Consider the following 12,948-nt stretch of genomic DNA (forward strand, 5'->3'; position numbering starts at 1 on the left):
TTAAATGTTTGGGGGAGGCGTTTGGGGGACGCGGCTAGGGAGCGACGTCCCCCAAAGGCGGCATGAACAAAACACGTCCCCCAAACGCTCAATCCGGCGCGTTTGGGGGACGCGACTGGAGATGCTCTAAGGCCCTCTATGTAAACTTTGTATCCACCGCTTTGAATGAATGAAGCATCTCGGTCCTTGGGGACCGGCCCTGTTGTGCAAAAAAAATAAAAAAATAAAAAAAAAAGAATGGTGCATTGATCAAATACAAAAGGAATTCTAATTCTCGTCCACAGACTTCAACCAACATTCGATCGTAAAGGTGATCGAAAGGTAGTCATACCCATCCGGGGAGTAATATACCACATTAGTATATAGTTAATCTTAGATCTATTTTCTGTAATTGTTTCAGGAGAAACTCTCTAGAAGAAAACCAGAAGAAATTATTGAACAACAAACTAACAAAGTTTTTTTCTTTTTGAGAGGAATCAGCTGTGCACTTTATTACTTGCCCGGACATATCCGAAGCCAAAAGATTCATAATACAACTAGGTGGTACAATAAACCAAGTCTTATTTAATTCAGAGCCTTCCTTTCGCTAAAACATGAGCGACCCCTTTAGCCGAACATCTCGCCCATCAAACCTCTAGTCCTTTTTTTTTAGCGTTACCTCATAGTCAATTCAGCAATCGATCTATCCTTGTCCATCTGAGACAGCTGTCAGTCCGGATGCAAGTGGACAAGTCCCACAGCGTGTCCGCTCATGCCTGCATCATCCGCATGCGTGCTAAGCAGGATTAGCAGGTTCCTGCGTCCGGTGTGATGCAGGCTAAGCAGGAATAGCAGATTCCTGCGTCCACGCGATTGATTTTCTAGTTGTTTGCAACGTTACGGAGCAGAAACTGAGCCCAGAGTCTGGGTTTTGGCTCCTTCCATGGTTTCCATTCATACTACTCCCTCCGTCCGGACGTCGAACTTACTCGTGCGCTCGCTCGCCCGTGCCTCTGGCATCCCGCGGAAGATCCTGTTCGGTGAGCTCCTCCGCTAGGCGAGCTCACCCTGTTCAGGGCGAGGGAGGTCTCAAGCATTGCGTCGCCGGCCTCGTGCTTCCCTCCCACGCCTCTAGCCGTTGGACAATCTCTCGCGCCTCTCGCCGCCGGCCTCCTGCCGAAGCTCCTGCGCGCTGACGCCGAAGGAGGTCTCAAGCAAGGCGATGGAGGCTAGCACCGGCCCTTGGCGGCCTCTTCCTCATCGACGTCAACGCCGGAGCTCCGAAGCTCTTCTGTGGTGAGCTCCCACTCTTTTCCTCCGCCCAGGCCTCCGTCTCGGCCAGTTCTTGCTGAATGTCAACCATCTGCATATGAATTTAGCACAAGAAACATTGTTTTTAGCAGAACAATAATGTCAGACTGCAGTGCAGCAATGGTCTTTGACTATAAATCTGCTTGAGAAACTCAGACTGTAAAATTCCTTCAGAAATTCAGACTGCAAGTTTCAAATTAAGCCGAGATATGCATTTTATTATGTCAGAGAGAGACCATTATCAGTATATAGACCTTACCTTGTCAGTCAGCTCTTGGTTCGCTGAGAGAGATCATCATGATGACAAAGTAGATAGCCACACCCTGCAAATGGCACAGGCATTTCTCATTACATCAAAATCAGCTAATGGATGTCAAGCTAATGGTTGTGAGCACGTTATGTCAAGCTAATGGCACAACGCCTAGAGCACGAGTGAGGCAGTGGCCCATTTTTCTAGTCAGGTTGTGAGGTCTAAAATCTATTTGTTGTATAGTAGTTTCCCATCTACTCAAGTTGCAATAGAGCTTAAAGTTTAGGCTGCTTATCTATGTTCTTTTTTGCTGCTTCCCGATGTGGTTAATTTCCATGTATTATGCACACTAGTCACAGCAGCATGATAATTGTGTAAAGACAGTTCACAACAGTGTGATAACAAAAGAGAATTTGATGCAGATGCATGTTGTGCATATAAAGGGACCGTTGTATAAAACAGACCTGTCCTGTTTCAAAATTCTTCTACTCCTGCTATGGAGTATCTTATCCATAAGCCTGTCATTATCCCGAATAAGAGTAAAATTCACCACTTCTGCTGTTACAAGCAGGTAACCAAGCAAAGTCTCAGCCTGCAAATCACAAAACTGAAAATTAGTGACTCCAGAACTACTCTCAAGCACACGGTCCAGATTTCAGTAGAAGAGAGAGCATATACTGTTAACATGCAAAGCCTATTGCCTGAAATATGAGCAATTACACAGAAAAACATGCAAGAAATAGATAAAGCATAATTCCCAGTGTGCCATGTTACAATCATATGCAAAGTCATATCTGAAGTACCGGATCAACACAGTAAGAAAAGCACACACTGAAAATTATTGCAGTGGCACAGTAGGATGCTGTTAGTATGGTTTAATCCTTGCAACATTAGTCACTTCGCTGACAAAGTTGGCATGCATAAACCATCACAGTTGCAGATTGCCATTAACATTAGGAATTTATGAAGGGGATTCATAAATCTTCCTCCGAATATGATGTACTAAGCTGCAAGTGTAATTCAGAAATCTTCCTATTCATAATTTTGCAGATGCAACCAAGAGCTGGTGAGCTATTAAACCATATTGGGAGGCTCTTTTTCCCTTACTCTTTAGCGGGAGCATTTTCTCAAATAAGTTACTTGTCTATTATGTAAATGAAAACTGTAGTTCAGTGGATCGATAAAAGGTTCTTTATATTTATGATGTGCGCATGTGTAGGCTAGAATAGCAGAAATTGTACCGTCTATATTTTTGTTTCCCACTACCAGCGAGTAGGCCTATTAGTTCTTACTGTATTCATTTTTAGAATGCAACAGACACAAAATACTTTGCAAACAAACAATTAGACAAGCTTAGTTTTGTTTGTTGTATATTAATTGTTTCTGGTCATTAGATCATCTCGGTATGCACCAGATCTGGACACACTGAATTGTCAAACGGAAAATTTGATTGAACCCAATGCACATACAAGCTACCTAGCATGTACAGATAATAACGTATGGGTGAAATTCAGAGCTGCAATTGTAGCTGACTATGCTACGATTGAAACACATGGATTGAAAGAAAAAGTGGGTAAACATACCAAATCGAGAACAGCAAGAAAGAGGAGACCTGAGAGCCGGCCGGATTCTTTTCCCCCTCTGTTCGACATATTCTCCTCCTCCATCCCCGCCGTTTTCTGACGATGGGGAGGTGCAGTCCACGGAGGGAACGCGGAGACGACGAGCGGCAGCGCAGGTGGGGATGAACGCGTGGGGATAGACCAGCGAAGACGAATGTGTTTCGTAGAGAGATAGCGGTGCAGGCCAGCGGGCCAAGAAGGCTGCGTGGAAATTGTCTACAAGGCCCGCAGCAGGTAGTCCACGACGCCACCAATCGATTTTTTTCACGGCGCGGCTAAGTGGGCCTGTGGAAGCCTGCGTCCACCTGCATCCTGAACTGTCAGCGACACTTCCTGTAAGAGACCCTTCTACTCTCAGCTTGGGCTGGAAACTGAGCCGCCACTACAGAACGGATGGCTTCGGCCTGAACTAGACTTGGCTTCGTCTTTCTTCTCCTGTTCCTCTGATTCCTTCCTCTCACCTCTAAATCCATGGCTGTAGCCGGATTGATGACTGAATCGAGTGCTTCAGTGCCAAGGTGCTAACAACAGCTTTCACACAACACCCAAACTATCCATCTCCAGAATCACTCTCGGCAATCTCAGCTTTTCACCAGGCCTAGAGCAGCATGGCATGCATGGAGTTCTGCATCCTCCGGATCCAAAAGTGGAGAGAAAAAGTGGCAAGCCGCCACAAGGAAGCTTCCATGGTGGTCACGCACGACCATACCTCCTCCTCCTTTCTCCGAAGATTTCGCTACCGCACCATCAGCATTGACTTTCATCCATCCCACCCTTGGAAGGAGGCAGTGCTCTCTACTTAAAGCAGCCTTGGGTGGTTTTGGGGCCCGAATAATTCTCCATTCTTCTGTGAGGTGAACAATACGCTTAGCCAGCGCATCTGGGTTTTCTATCTGCTTGTCCCTGGCTTCATTCCTGGATAACCACATATGGTACAGAGCCATCATCGTGGTGTCTAGCTCCGAGTCGTGCACCCTTCCAAGCCATTCCAGCATCCATTGAAGCAACTCCCGAGGGGAACGAATCTTCGCAGGGCGCTCTATAGTCAGGCCAGTGCCAAGACTACGAATTACCTCCCAAATGTGCCGAGGGTGCGGGCAAAGCCAAAATCTGTGAATAGCAGTTTCTTCCCGTCCACACGCAACACGCAAACGACTCCATGATTTATTTTCCTATGTTGAAGCTCAGCTCCCACAGCAAGACGTTTTTCAGCAACCGCCACACATCAATCTTCACCTTACTAGGAACAGGAGAGCACCCCAGAGAGCATCCTTTGTGAGCCTCCATCGATGTCGATGTTTCCAACAGACCTCCATCCATCTTTATTAACTCCATACAGAGGTGATAAGCTGATCTTACCGTGAAAACTCCATTTTTAGTAAAATTCCAAGCATAATAATCCTGTGTTCCAACTCCACTGATCGGGATCTTCTTGATATCATTGACATAAAAATCATGGAACAGCTGCTGTAGTTTATCTCCGTTCCATCCTGTACCCTGCTGATTGAAAAGCTCAGCCACCTTTATGATGTCGGTCTCGCACTTCCGACCCAGTGGTCGTTGCGCACCAGCTCGAGGAATCCAATTGCTTCCCCATATGTCCACTTGTGTACCATCGCCGAGCCTCCAAATGAGACCCCGGTTAAGCAGATCCCGACCATACAGTATGCTTCTCCATGTGAATCAACCACGTGAAGGGCATGTGGCAGAAAGAAAGCTAAAGCTCGGGAAGTATCTTGCCTTAAGAACTCGACGACAAAGAGAGTCTGGAACCGTGAGAATTCTCCAGGCCTGCTTGGCAAGAAGAGCTTGATTGAAAACCTCAAAGTTCCGAAATCCCATCCCTCCTTCCCTTTTTGGGCAACACATTTTGTACCAAGCGATCAGTGCACCTTCCTAGATCCGTCTGCTGCACTCCACCAGAAGTTGGAAGAAATGGAGCTTAATCTCTTGCACTGTCTTTTATTAAACTTGAAGCAACTAATGGGGGAGGTAGGTGTAGCCTGAAGCGCGGATTTGACCAGTGTCTCTTTCAATCATGTGGGCCACTTCGGCACTCTTCATCTTTCAAGAATACTCCATAATTCTTCCAGCTTACATTTGCCTGCACAAAGAAATAAAAATTATATGCACATCAGTATGACACGACTTGACAACAACTGAGTCCAAGCAAAGGCATGCAAAGGATCTTGAGCAGCTGGAGAACACAATAGTAAATTTTCATGAATGCAAACCTAGTTCTACTAATCCACGTACCAACCCACTACCAACCAACTGCAGAGATGCATGGACGGAAGAAATGTGCATTAAATGTGTTGATAAGGATGTGGCCATATGATTCTCAGTGGGTTGTATTATGATATTGCATGAATGATGAATCCAATCAAGAATTCAGTCCTGTTCCATAAATCTGCGGCTATGGGGATGAATTCAAATGTGCATCAAAGATAGTAAACAGCCATGATATGCCTAAAACCATCTAAATCAAGAGCACAAACGGGAAAAAAAGAGATTTCCTACATTAAAACTTACTATCACAAACTCGTACTATAAAAAGTACTCCGTAGTGCAGTTTGCCTGCTGGCTGCAATTACAATCGTTTCAAGCTCAAAACAGATATAATACATATCTGTCATACTGAACTTGCTGAAATACCATGGACTGGTCTATGCTGTGGTACCTAAATCATTAAAGCCGTACCCGTAAGGCTAACACATAAATAAGTAAATGTTCACACTACATACATGTTAGCAGTTCACTGAAGCAGGGACATAAATTACTGGAAATGAAGTCCCGCTTAACTGAAGAAAGATAGCGGGAAGCCATGAAGAGCAGCAGAAAGAAAAAACTTCACTATAACTTCCATTTTTCCCTTTCAATATGAAGATTACTCTTATTTGTGCGCCTGTGTACAAGATGTTCTACAAACAAACAAAAAATATCTTTAATCCTAGACAGCCCATTGTCTCTGGAAAAGTTTACTCCAATAAATTGATCACATGCACATAATCAGCCTGATCAACTAGGACTGAATTAATCAGACTAAATTAATAAACGTCAAGGGTGTTTATATGATCAAGCAGGAAGTCAGTTAGAAATGAACCCTTAATAAACCACTTCAAATTCACACCATTCTTAGTTTCGGATCATCATCAGCTAACTAACAGTTGGTGACATATCATTGCGAATGCATTTGGTTGATATCTTTCGTACTAGTACTACTCAGTGCAGAGTTGCAGGTTTCGACAAATGCAACCTGCTAATCATCTCAAACATCTAACTAGGAGGCATTTGATATCAGAATATGCGTCATCTCATGCACTAAAGATTAATAAATTGATGGCCATAAGTACCTACTTGTACATGGTTAAGTTCAAAGCAAAGGCTTCAAAAGGATCTTGACTCTTGAGCAGCTGGTGACCAGAAAAGAAAGTTTTATAAATACAGGAACAGTTGTCATCACAAAACGCATGCCTATGCAGTATATAAGAAATTTCATAATGGCCAACTGGCCATGCTTAATGGACCATGCAATATCCGCTAGAGTGAGCATATGCAACAGACAATAAACCACCACCATGACATTTCCATCTTCAGTACTTCAGCAAGGATTGAAAAACACAACGGCTTGGTGTAGGAGTGCGATATTCGATGAACATCATGACCAACCAACGACACACAGCAAAGAGGTACTTGCTGTCTCCATTTTCTTCTACTATAGTACCAGATATGATGATACTATTCTTAAGGGAGGGCAGTACTGATACGCAGACCCAGTCCCACGGGAGTGCGGCCTGTGAGGGCACACATGGCCTCAAATTTTGTGGGGGGTATACTTCAGTCGTAATCACAAAACCATTTCAGCCCAATTGGTACTGGTCCTCAATCGTGGTGGTTTGGATAAGGTGGAGGTTGCAAGATCAATAGCTGCACACAGCAGCTCATTTTCTGAATTTTCTTCGATTGTTTGCTATTCCGACTGATGGATATGATTCAAATACTTGATTATGCATTTGATTGGCATCGAATAAAACTCAGACAAGATATCACGAAGCTGTTATGCATGTATAAAACACACTATACCTACTCTTGAAGCAAATTTCTAGTTCCAAGTCTTATACATGTCAGAAAACTGCACAATAATATCATGACTTTTCAAATTCAAATTAAATAATTGATCACTGCAATTTTAATTTATAAATAGAGAGGTAAGTTTGATATAGTGTTTTGTATTCCTCTCATGGGAATAGTTCTTATAATGGGCTTATTATCTATATACAAGTACTTGTTGGGATACCTTTAAATGCTATAAGCCTTTGAAATTCTGACAGTATTTTCATAGTTTTAAAAACCCAAACAGTTCAAATGTATCAAAACCATTAGATTTAGATTTTCTTCTGTCGTACTGCCGGTCTGGTCGGTATTTAAACTATATGTTTCCTCATAAAACAGTTTTTAAGAGGATTTCACCACAGGTTTAGAACCTATATATAGGTGGCTGAGAGTAGTTAAACGTCCATCTAAGGCATATATACATTATTAGTTAAATTTTCTAGTGAGATAGGATCCCATTTTAGAGTTTGATTTTGACGGCTCGACCCTGCTGATACTAGCAACTAATAGAAATATATAATACATATTAGATGAAAAAGGCTTTGATGTTGTTGTATATTAGATGGAAAAAGAACATAGCAAGGTGGCTGAGAGACCAAGTGCATTTATGTAAAATCTTGATTGTTACAGAGCCTTCCTTGACATGTGTATATGGATGACTACATACCACGAAACATGAAACAGAAATAACTGCCATATTTTTGTGCATTTGTTGCCCCACACGACAATATTGACCAGAAAAAATACTATACCAACAGTGAGAAACAACTGCAAGCAACAACATTCGTACTAACACCACAACGTGAATTCAATTATTTTCTACCATTACTTCTTCTATCACACATTCATATGTAGACTGCGTTATGAACACAAGACAGGAGAATTCCGAAGCGATTCATTGACCAACTAGAAGGGAAAAGGGGCAGCAGGCCTGAATGGAAACTGAAATTTAGTAGTTTGATAGAAAATTGAACTCGACACAAATCTGTGAAAATAAAGATAACACCAGGGGTAGAATTGGTAGAGGATTAAAATTTATAACATGAGTAGAAATGATGGAATTTATAACATGAGTAGAAATGATGCAATGATAACATGCATAGTAAGACAATGTCCCTGCAAGGCTGCAACATACAACAGACACAGTATTAACACCAGGCATATGTGTTCTAGAAAGCTCAAAGGAGACACAAATAGAAATAGTATACTCAAGCGGAAATGGGCAGAACATAAAACTGGAGATCTGCGCTGCAATTTTCAAACTCACTTTTGCTCATACAGACTGCTAGGCAAACCCGCAAGGGATGAGAAAACAAAACTTAAAGAACAGCAATAAGAAAGGTCACCTCATAATTTCCCAATATTCATGTGAAGCAACACATACAACCATAAATTAAGCACACACAGAGCCACCAAGAATTGGGCAACACTCAGGCAGGTGCACATGCATGCATTGGCAACAAACCTAATAAAGCAAGGGCTCCAAGAATTACCGATGGCCTGGAACTTAGTACATTTCATGGTAGTATCAGCACACCAGTTCAACATCAATCTCTGGAAAAATGAAATCCGCACAGTTAATAAGATCTGTCATCACTATAAAATAAACATTGTTTTCCAGTCTCACCTTTTAACACTAGTGGTGTCTCTTTCTTATTAGACAGCAAAAGCATTGGATCAATCATTGGGTACTCTTCTCCTGATTGTGTAGCTCTTTTATCTGCTAGTTTCTCGAATAATTCTATGTTTCTTGAATATATCTCCAGTTGGTTCCTGCTCATCTGTTTTAAAAGAAATATTAACTGAAAATTCATCGCAAATGTTTATTTAGTACGTAGATGCTAGTCAACTCTTTTGACTGTTCATGGGTGCTTTTAGAAACAAAGTAGTTGCACAATTAAATAGAAAGAAAATTTTAATGGGGATATTGTGGTAATAAGTATGCACAACTCTTAAAGAGAGGAGAAGGGAGAGAGTAGTACCTCACTGTTCGTTTGACATGTTTCAGTCCTTTGACAGTAGATAGCTTCATCAACTTGGCTCACATGTGCAGTCGCCTCGAGCAAAGCACTCACTGTTAGGGTTAACTTAACCACTTCCTTGTGATGTCCTTCTTTTTTCCTCAAATTCAGATGCAGAGTACACAAGTTTAAGTGATCACTTGTGTAGATGGGAAACTCTCCTTCAACGAGCTGGACATTTGACGACAATGAAGTTGCTCGCAGTAACACTTGAGCGACACAAGGAATATCTGTTGTATACTCTAGGGCGAGGTTCACTCCCCCCACAACAACCACACCGAGAGAAGCTTGAAGTACATCTGGCAGGTTGCGTGTCTTGCCATCTTCTACGTGCAGAACCGTATCTGGGAATTCATCACCTTTTATGAATATGATATGATTGAGCACGTCCTTTGGATCTTTTGTCCAACATGGGACTTTATAGAACTCTTCATTTTTCACCTTTTTCTGCTCATTTACATCCCAAACTTTGGTTGAAATATGAAGATATCTCAGGATTAGTCTTGATATCTTTCCCCAGTTGTTGATGTAGGCCTTCCCCAGTTCTGCCAAACGCTGCATCCGCGCACCCAGCAGTGGATCGAGTGATTTCAAAACAATCAAGTGGATGAAGTTATTCTTTATGCTCTCGGCAGTGTGTATTATCAGTGCTGCCATTGCACGCAGAGACTTGACAGAAGACCTTGTTGGATCGAACTCGGATAGCTCGTTAAGCATATCTTTCAGGGCAGGATATCCCACTTCAAAGTTTTCTAGTTCATCAGGACCTCCAGGAAGTAGTCTAGGGTATCCTCCCCCATGGGAAAGTAAGATGGACCCTTTGATATACTTCCTTGGTTCATGTCTCTCGTCGTCCTGCTGCTTCTTCTTCTTTTTCTTATCGCTCTCATCACTCTCTTCCTCCTTATTTTTAAGGAACTCATAAATGGTTCCATCTGTAGTTTGGAACCCTCTCACCCACATATGTCTTCCTTCAATGATAGCGGTGACAGTCCTCTTACCATCAGTGAATGCAACCGTGAAAACACAGATCCCATCTGGAGTGAGATGAAACTCCTTCTGCTTACTTCCCTTGCCCTTCACGAGGGTCTTAAATTTCTTCTTGAGACTTCTCCGTAGGCGCTCCACCTGGCTTGCATAAGAGCGGTGTAATTTTGCAAAGTCATTGTCGTGGCTCAGCTTCAAGTTGATAGTCATCAAAGGAGGCTCGGCTGGCAAATCATAGATGCCATCCTCTTTTTGAGCCATTTTAAACAAGTACTTCCAGAAACCTTCGCACTGAAGTCAATTCCCCACTGCAATGAAACACGAACATGTAAGAGGACATTCAAGTCTCAATTCCATAAAGGCATCAGTGGAAATCTTATAAACGGCATTCAAGCTTGCATATCTATGCACAGACAAATATGCTAACCAAACACATCAAACGAAAAAAAAAGTCAGACTGTTGAACTGCAACATATAGTACATGTTAACAAATCAGATCGCAGGGAATAGCTAAAGCATTTAAGAGAAGGACATGGTAGATCACAGAATTAAGCAATGAAGAGGATCACTGAACTACACTATACATGTCATCAATAGTATCACCAGATGCAATTAAACCATTCAAGAAGTGGACAATGTAGAACCTTTGCTGTACTAAAAGATCGCAAATGATCCACGAATAGGATCAGGTAGATATAGTTAGGACATGGACAGAACTCAACTACTTGCCAATCTCCATAGTGAACAAGTATGAACAGATATACATACAAAATCACGTTGCATGATAAATAAAAATGAACAGGAACAGGTTTGCAAAAGTTGTGCATCAGAGTATTGCGTCAGCTCATCACATAGCACTCGTCTACTGATAAATTTTGCGCCACTGACAGAAAAGTAATAAACATAATTAATGTCACTCATATTCCAACGAATTACGAACCCATCACGGGACAAGTGGGTTAGCGATATTCGCGGTACCTTTATCGAGGGACCCTGGTGGAGCGCACGCGGTGATGAGTCGAGTTCACCAGGGGAGGCGACTGGCTAGAGCTTGCTGTCGCGGGACGGGCAGAAGGAGGCGGTGAGTTCAGGTGAGGGGTGAAAACTCCATCTCGGCTAACCCCACCCGCAATGTCGCGGCCGGCCTAGATCTGCAAACCCCAGCGGCCACCACAAGTGGTGAGAATGGCAATCGAATCCCTCCGACGAGATAAGGAAACTACGGCGCTACGGCAAGTCGCCGGGAGGAGGCGGCGCAGGGAGGTGCAGGCGTGCAGCGGCGCGGTGGTATCTCGCCCTAGCCCTGCTACACCCAGCTGCACTACTACCCTGTAGCGGCGATTGAGACGAGGGCCTTTTCGAGTTCGTTCCCTGTCGCCCGACGTTTTTCCCCTTCTCCCCTGGAAATCCAATTCGGCACCAGATCTGTCTCTATCTCACAGACGGGGCCGTTATGGCCCGGCCACAAGGTGGGAATAGAAAGAATTTTCTTTTTGGAAAAAGTCTATTCCAAACCTTAAACTTGTAGTGGTTCGGCGAAATGGACCTCTAACTTTGAATCCCTGTTGTTTGTACCCTGAACTACGTAATCCCGGTCTAAATCAGACCTTGGACGTGTTTGGCAGACTGGGAAAGTATCAATCCTGGCTCACTGACTAATTGGGCCCGTGTGTCATATTCATCTCTATCCCAACCCATCTGCACTCCCCCAATTTAGAAACAAAATGGTGTGCCAGGACCGGCAACGGCAGGAGCAAGGGGCCACCATCTGCCGGAGCTAGGGCGTTGACCCCCGTCGCCGAAGGCCGCTGGAACTCGTAGTTCGCTGCTATTGCATCTTTAGGTTTTGGCTGGCTACTGCTCACAGATCGAGGTGGGCGTCGCACGGCCGCCGCTCGCAAGCGGGGAATGAGGGCGGCGTGCCGCTGCCACTGCTCGAGGGCACCGCATTGGCGGCGCTGCTCGTGGACCGCCGCCTCTGCTCGCATGTGGGGACCGAGGGCACCGCATCGACGACGTTGCTCGTGGACCGCCGCCGCTGCTCGCATGCGGGGAACAGGGCGTCGCTCCTCCGGTGATGCTCAGCGAACGCCGTCGCGGCGCGTTGAGCGCGGAACGAAGGCGCCGCTTCTGGCGCGTGGGAACGAGGGCGCCGCTCCGCCGGTATTGCTCGCAGACAGCCACTGCTGCTCGCATTCCCTGTTAGAAATGAAACTGGTGACCTCCCCTTACACATTGATGAAGAAGACTCCCCTCAAAAAAATAAGAAAAGGTTGAGGAAGATGATGAATGTGACACGTGGGCCAATTTGGTCAGTGAGGTAGCTATTTGCAATTTTATTTTTTGTTTTCGAAAAATAGGCACAGGGTTTAATTTAGACCGGGATTGCATACTTTAGGGTACAAACGACAAGGATTCGGAGTTTGGGGTTCATTTCACCAAACCACTACGAATTCAAGGTTTAAAATAGACTTTTTCCTTTCTTTTTTTTACACTTACCATCTCTAGCGCGGCCTGACTAAGTGTAAAAAACAAATGGTGCCGAGTTCTTTTTTACACTTAGCATCTCTAGCGGCCTCCTCTATTTTTTCTAGTAAGAGCATCTCTAGCAGACCCCCATCCGAACCCTCGTCCGCATAATAACTGCTATTTTACGGTTTTATTA

General features: G+C 43.9%; 1 protein-coding gene across 3 annotated transcripts; it reads right to left on the reverse strand.

Annotated features, from left to right (window-relative positions):
• Positions 1-367: 367 nt before the first annotated feature.
• LOC127335002 (uncharacterized) lies at positions 368-11,669 on the reverse strand. 3 transcript variants are annotated; one of them, XR_007872562.2, is made up of 8 exons: positions 11,262-11,669; positions 9,258-10,591; positions 8,903-9,056; positions 8,769-8,829; positions 3,153-5,266; positions 2,005-2,132; positions 1,550-1,613; positions 368-1,342 (listed from the first exon to the last, which is right to left on the reverse strand). XR_007872562.2 is itself a non-coding variant. In XM_051361576.2 (4 exons), exons 2-4 carry the CDS (start codon positions 10,542-10,544, stop codon positions 8,804-8,806), a joined length of 1,467 nt encoding a protein of 488 aa, XP_051217536.1. In that variant the 5' UTR covers positions 10,545-10,591; positions 11,262-11,669; the 3' UTR covers positions 8,537-8,803. The 3 variants fall into 3 exon arrangements, 1 of the variants encoding a protein (XP_051217536.1); XR_007872561.2 differs by having other exon boundaries at positions 3,124-5,266; XM_051361576.2 differs by lacking the exons at positions 368-1,342; positions 1,550-1,613; positions 2,005-2,132; positions 3,153-5,266 and having other exon boundaries at positions 8,537-8,829.
• Positions 11,670-12,948: the final 1,279 nt, after the last annotated feature.

The sequence above is a fragment of the Lolium perenne genome, chromosome 2, assembly GCF_019359855.2.
Source record: "Lolium perenne isolate Kyuss_39 chromosome 2, Kyuss_2.0, whole genome shotgun sequence".
Lineage (NCBI taxonomy): Eukaryota > Viridiplantae > Streptophyta > Magnoliopsida > Poales > Poaceae > Lolium > Lolium perenne.

Coding starts and splice junctions, on each gene's coding strand:
- LOC127335002 (XM_051361576.2), bottom strand. CDS start 10,544: ATGGCTCAAAAAGAGGATGGCATCTATGATTTGCCAGCCGAGCCTCCT. Junction 9,057..9,257: donor CATGTCAAACGAACAGTGAG/GTACTACTCTCT, acceptor CTTTTAAAACAG/ATGAGCAGGAACCAACTGGA. Junction 8,830..8,902: donor GACACCACTAGTGTTAAAAG/GTGAGACTGGAA, acceptor TCATTTTTCCAG/AGATTGATGTTGAACTGGTG.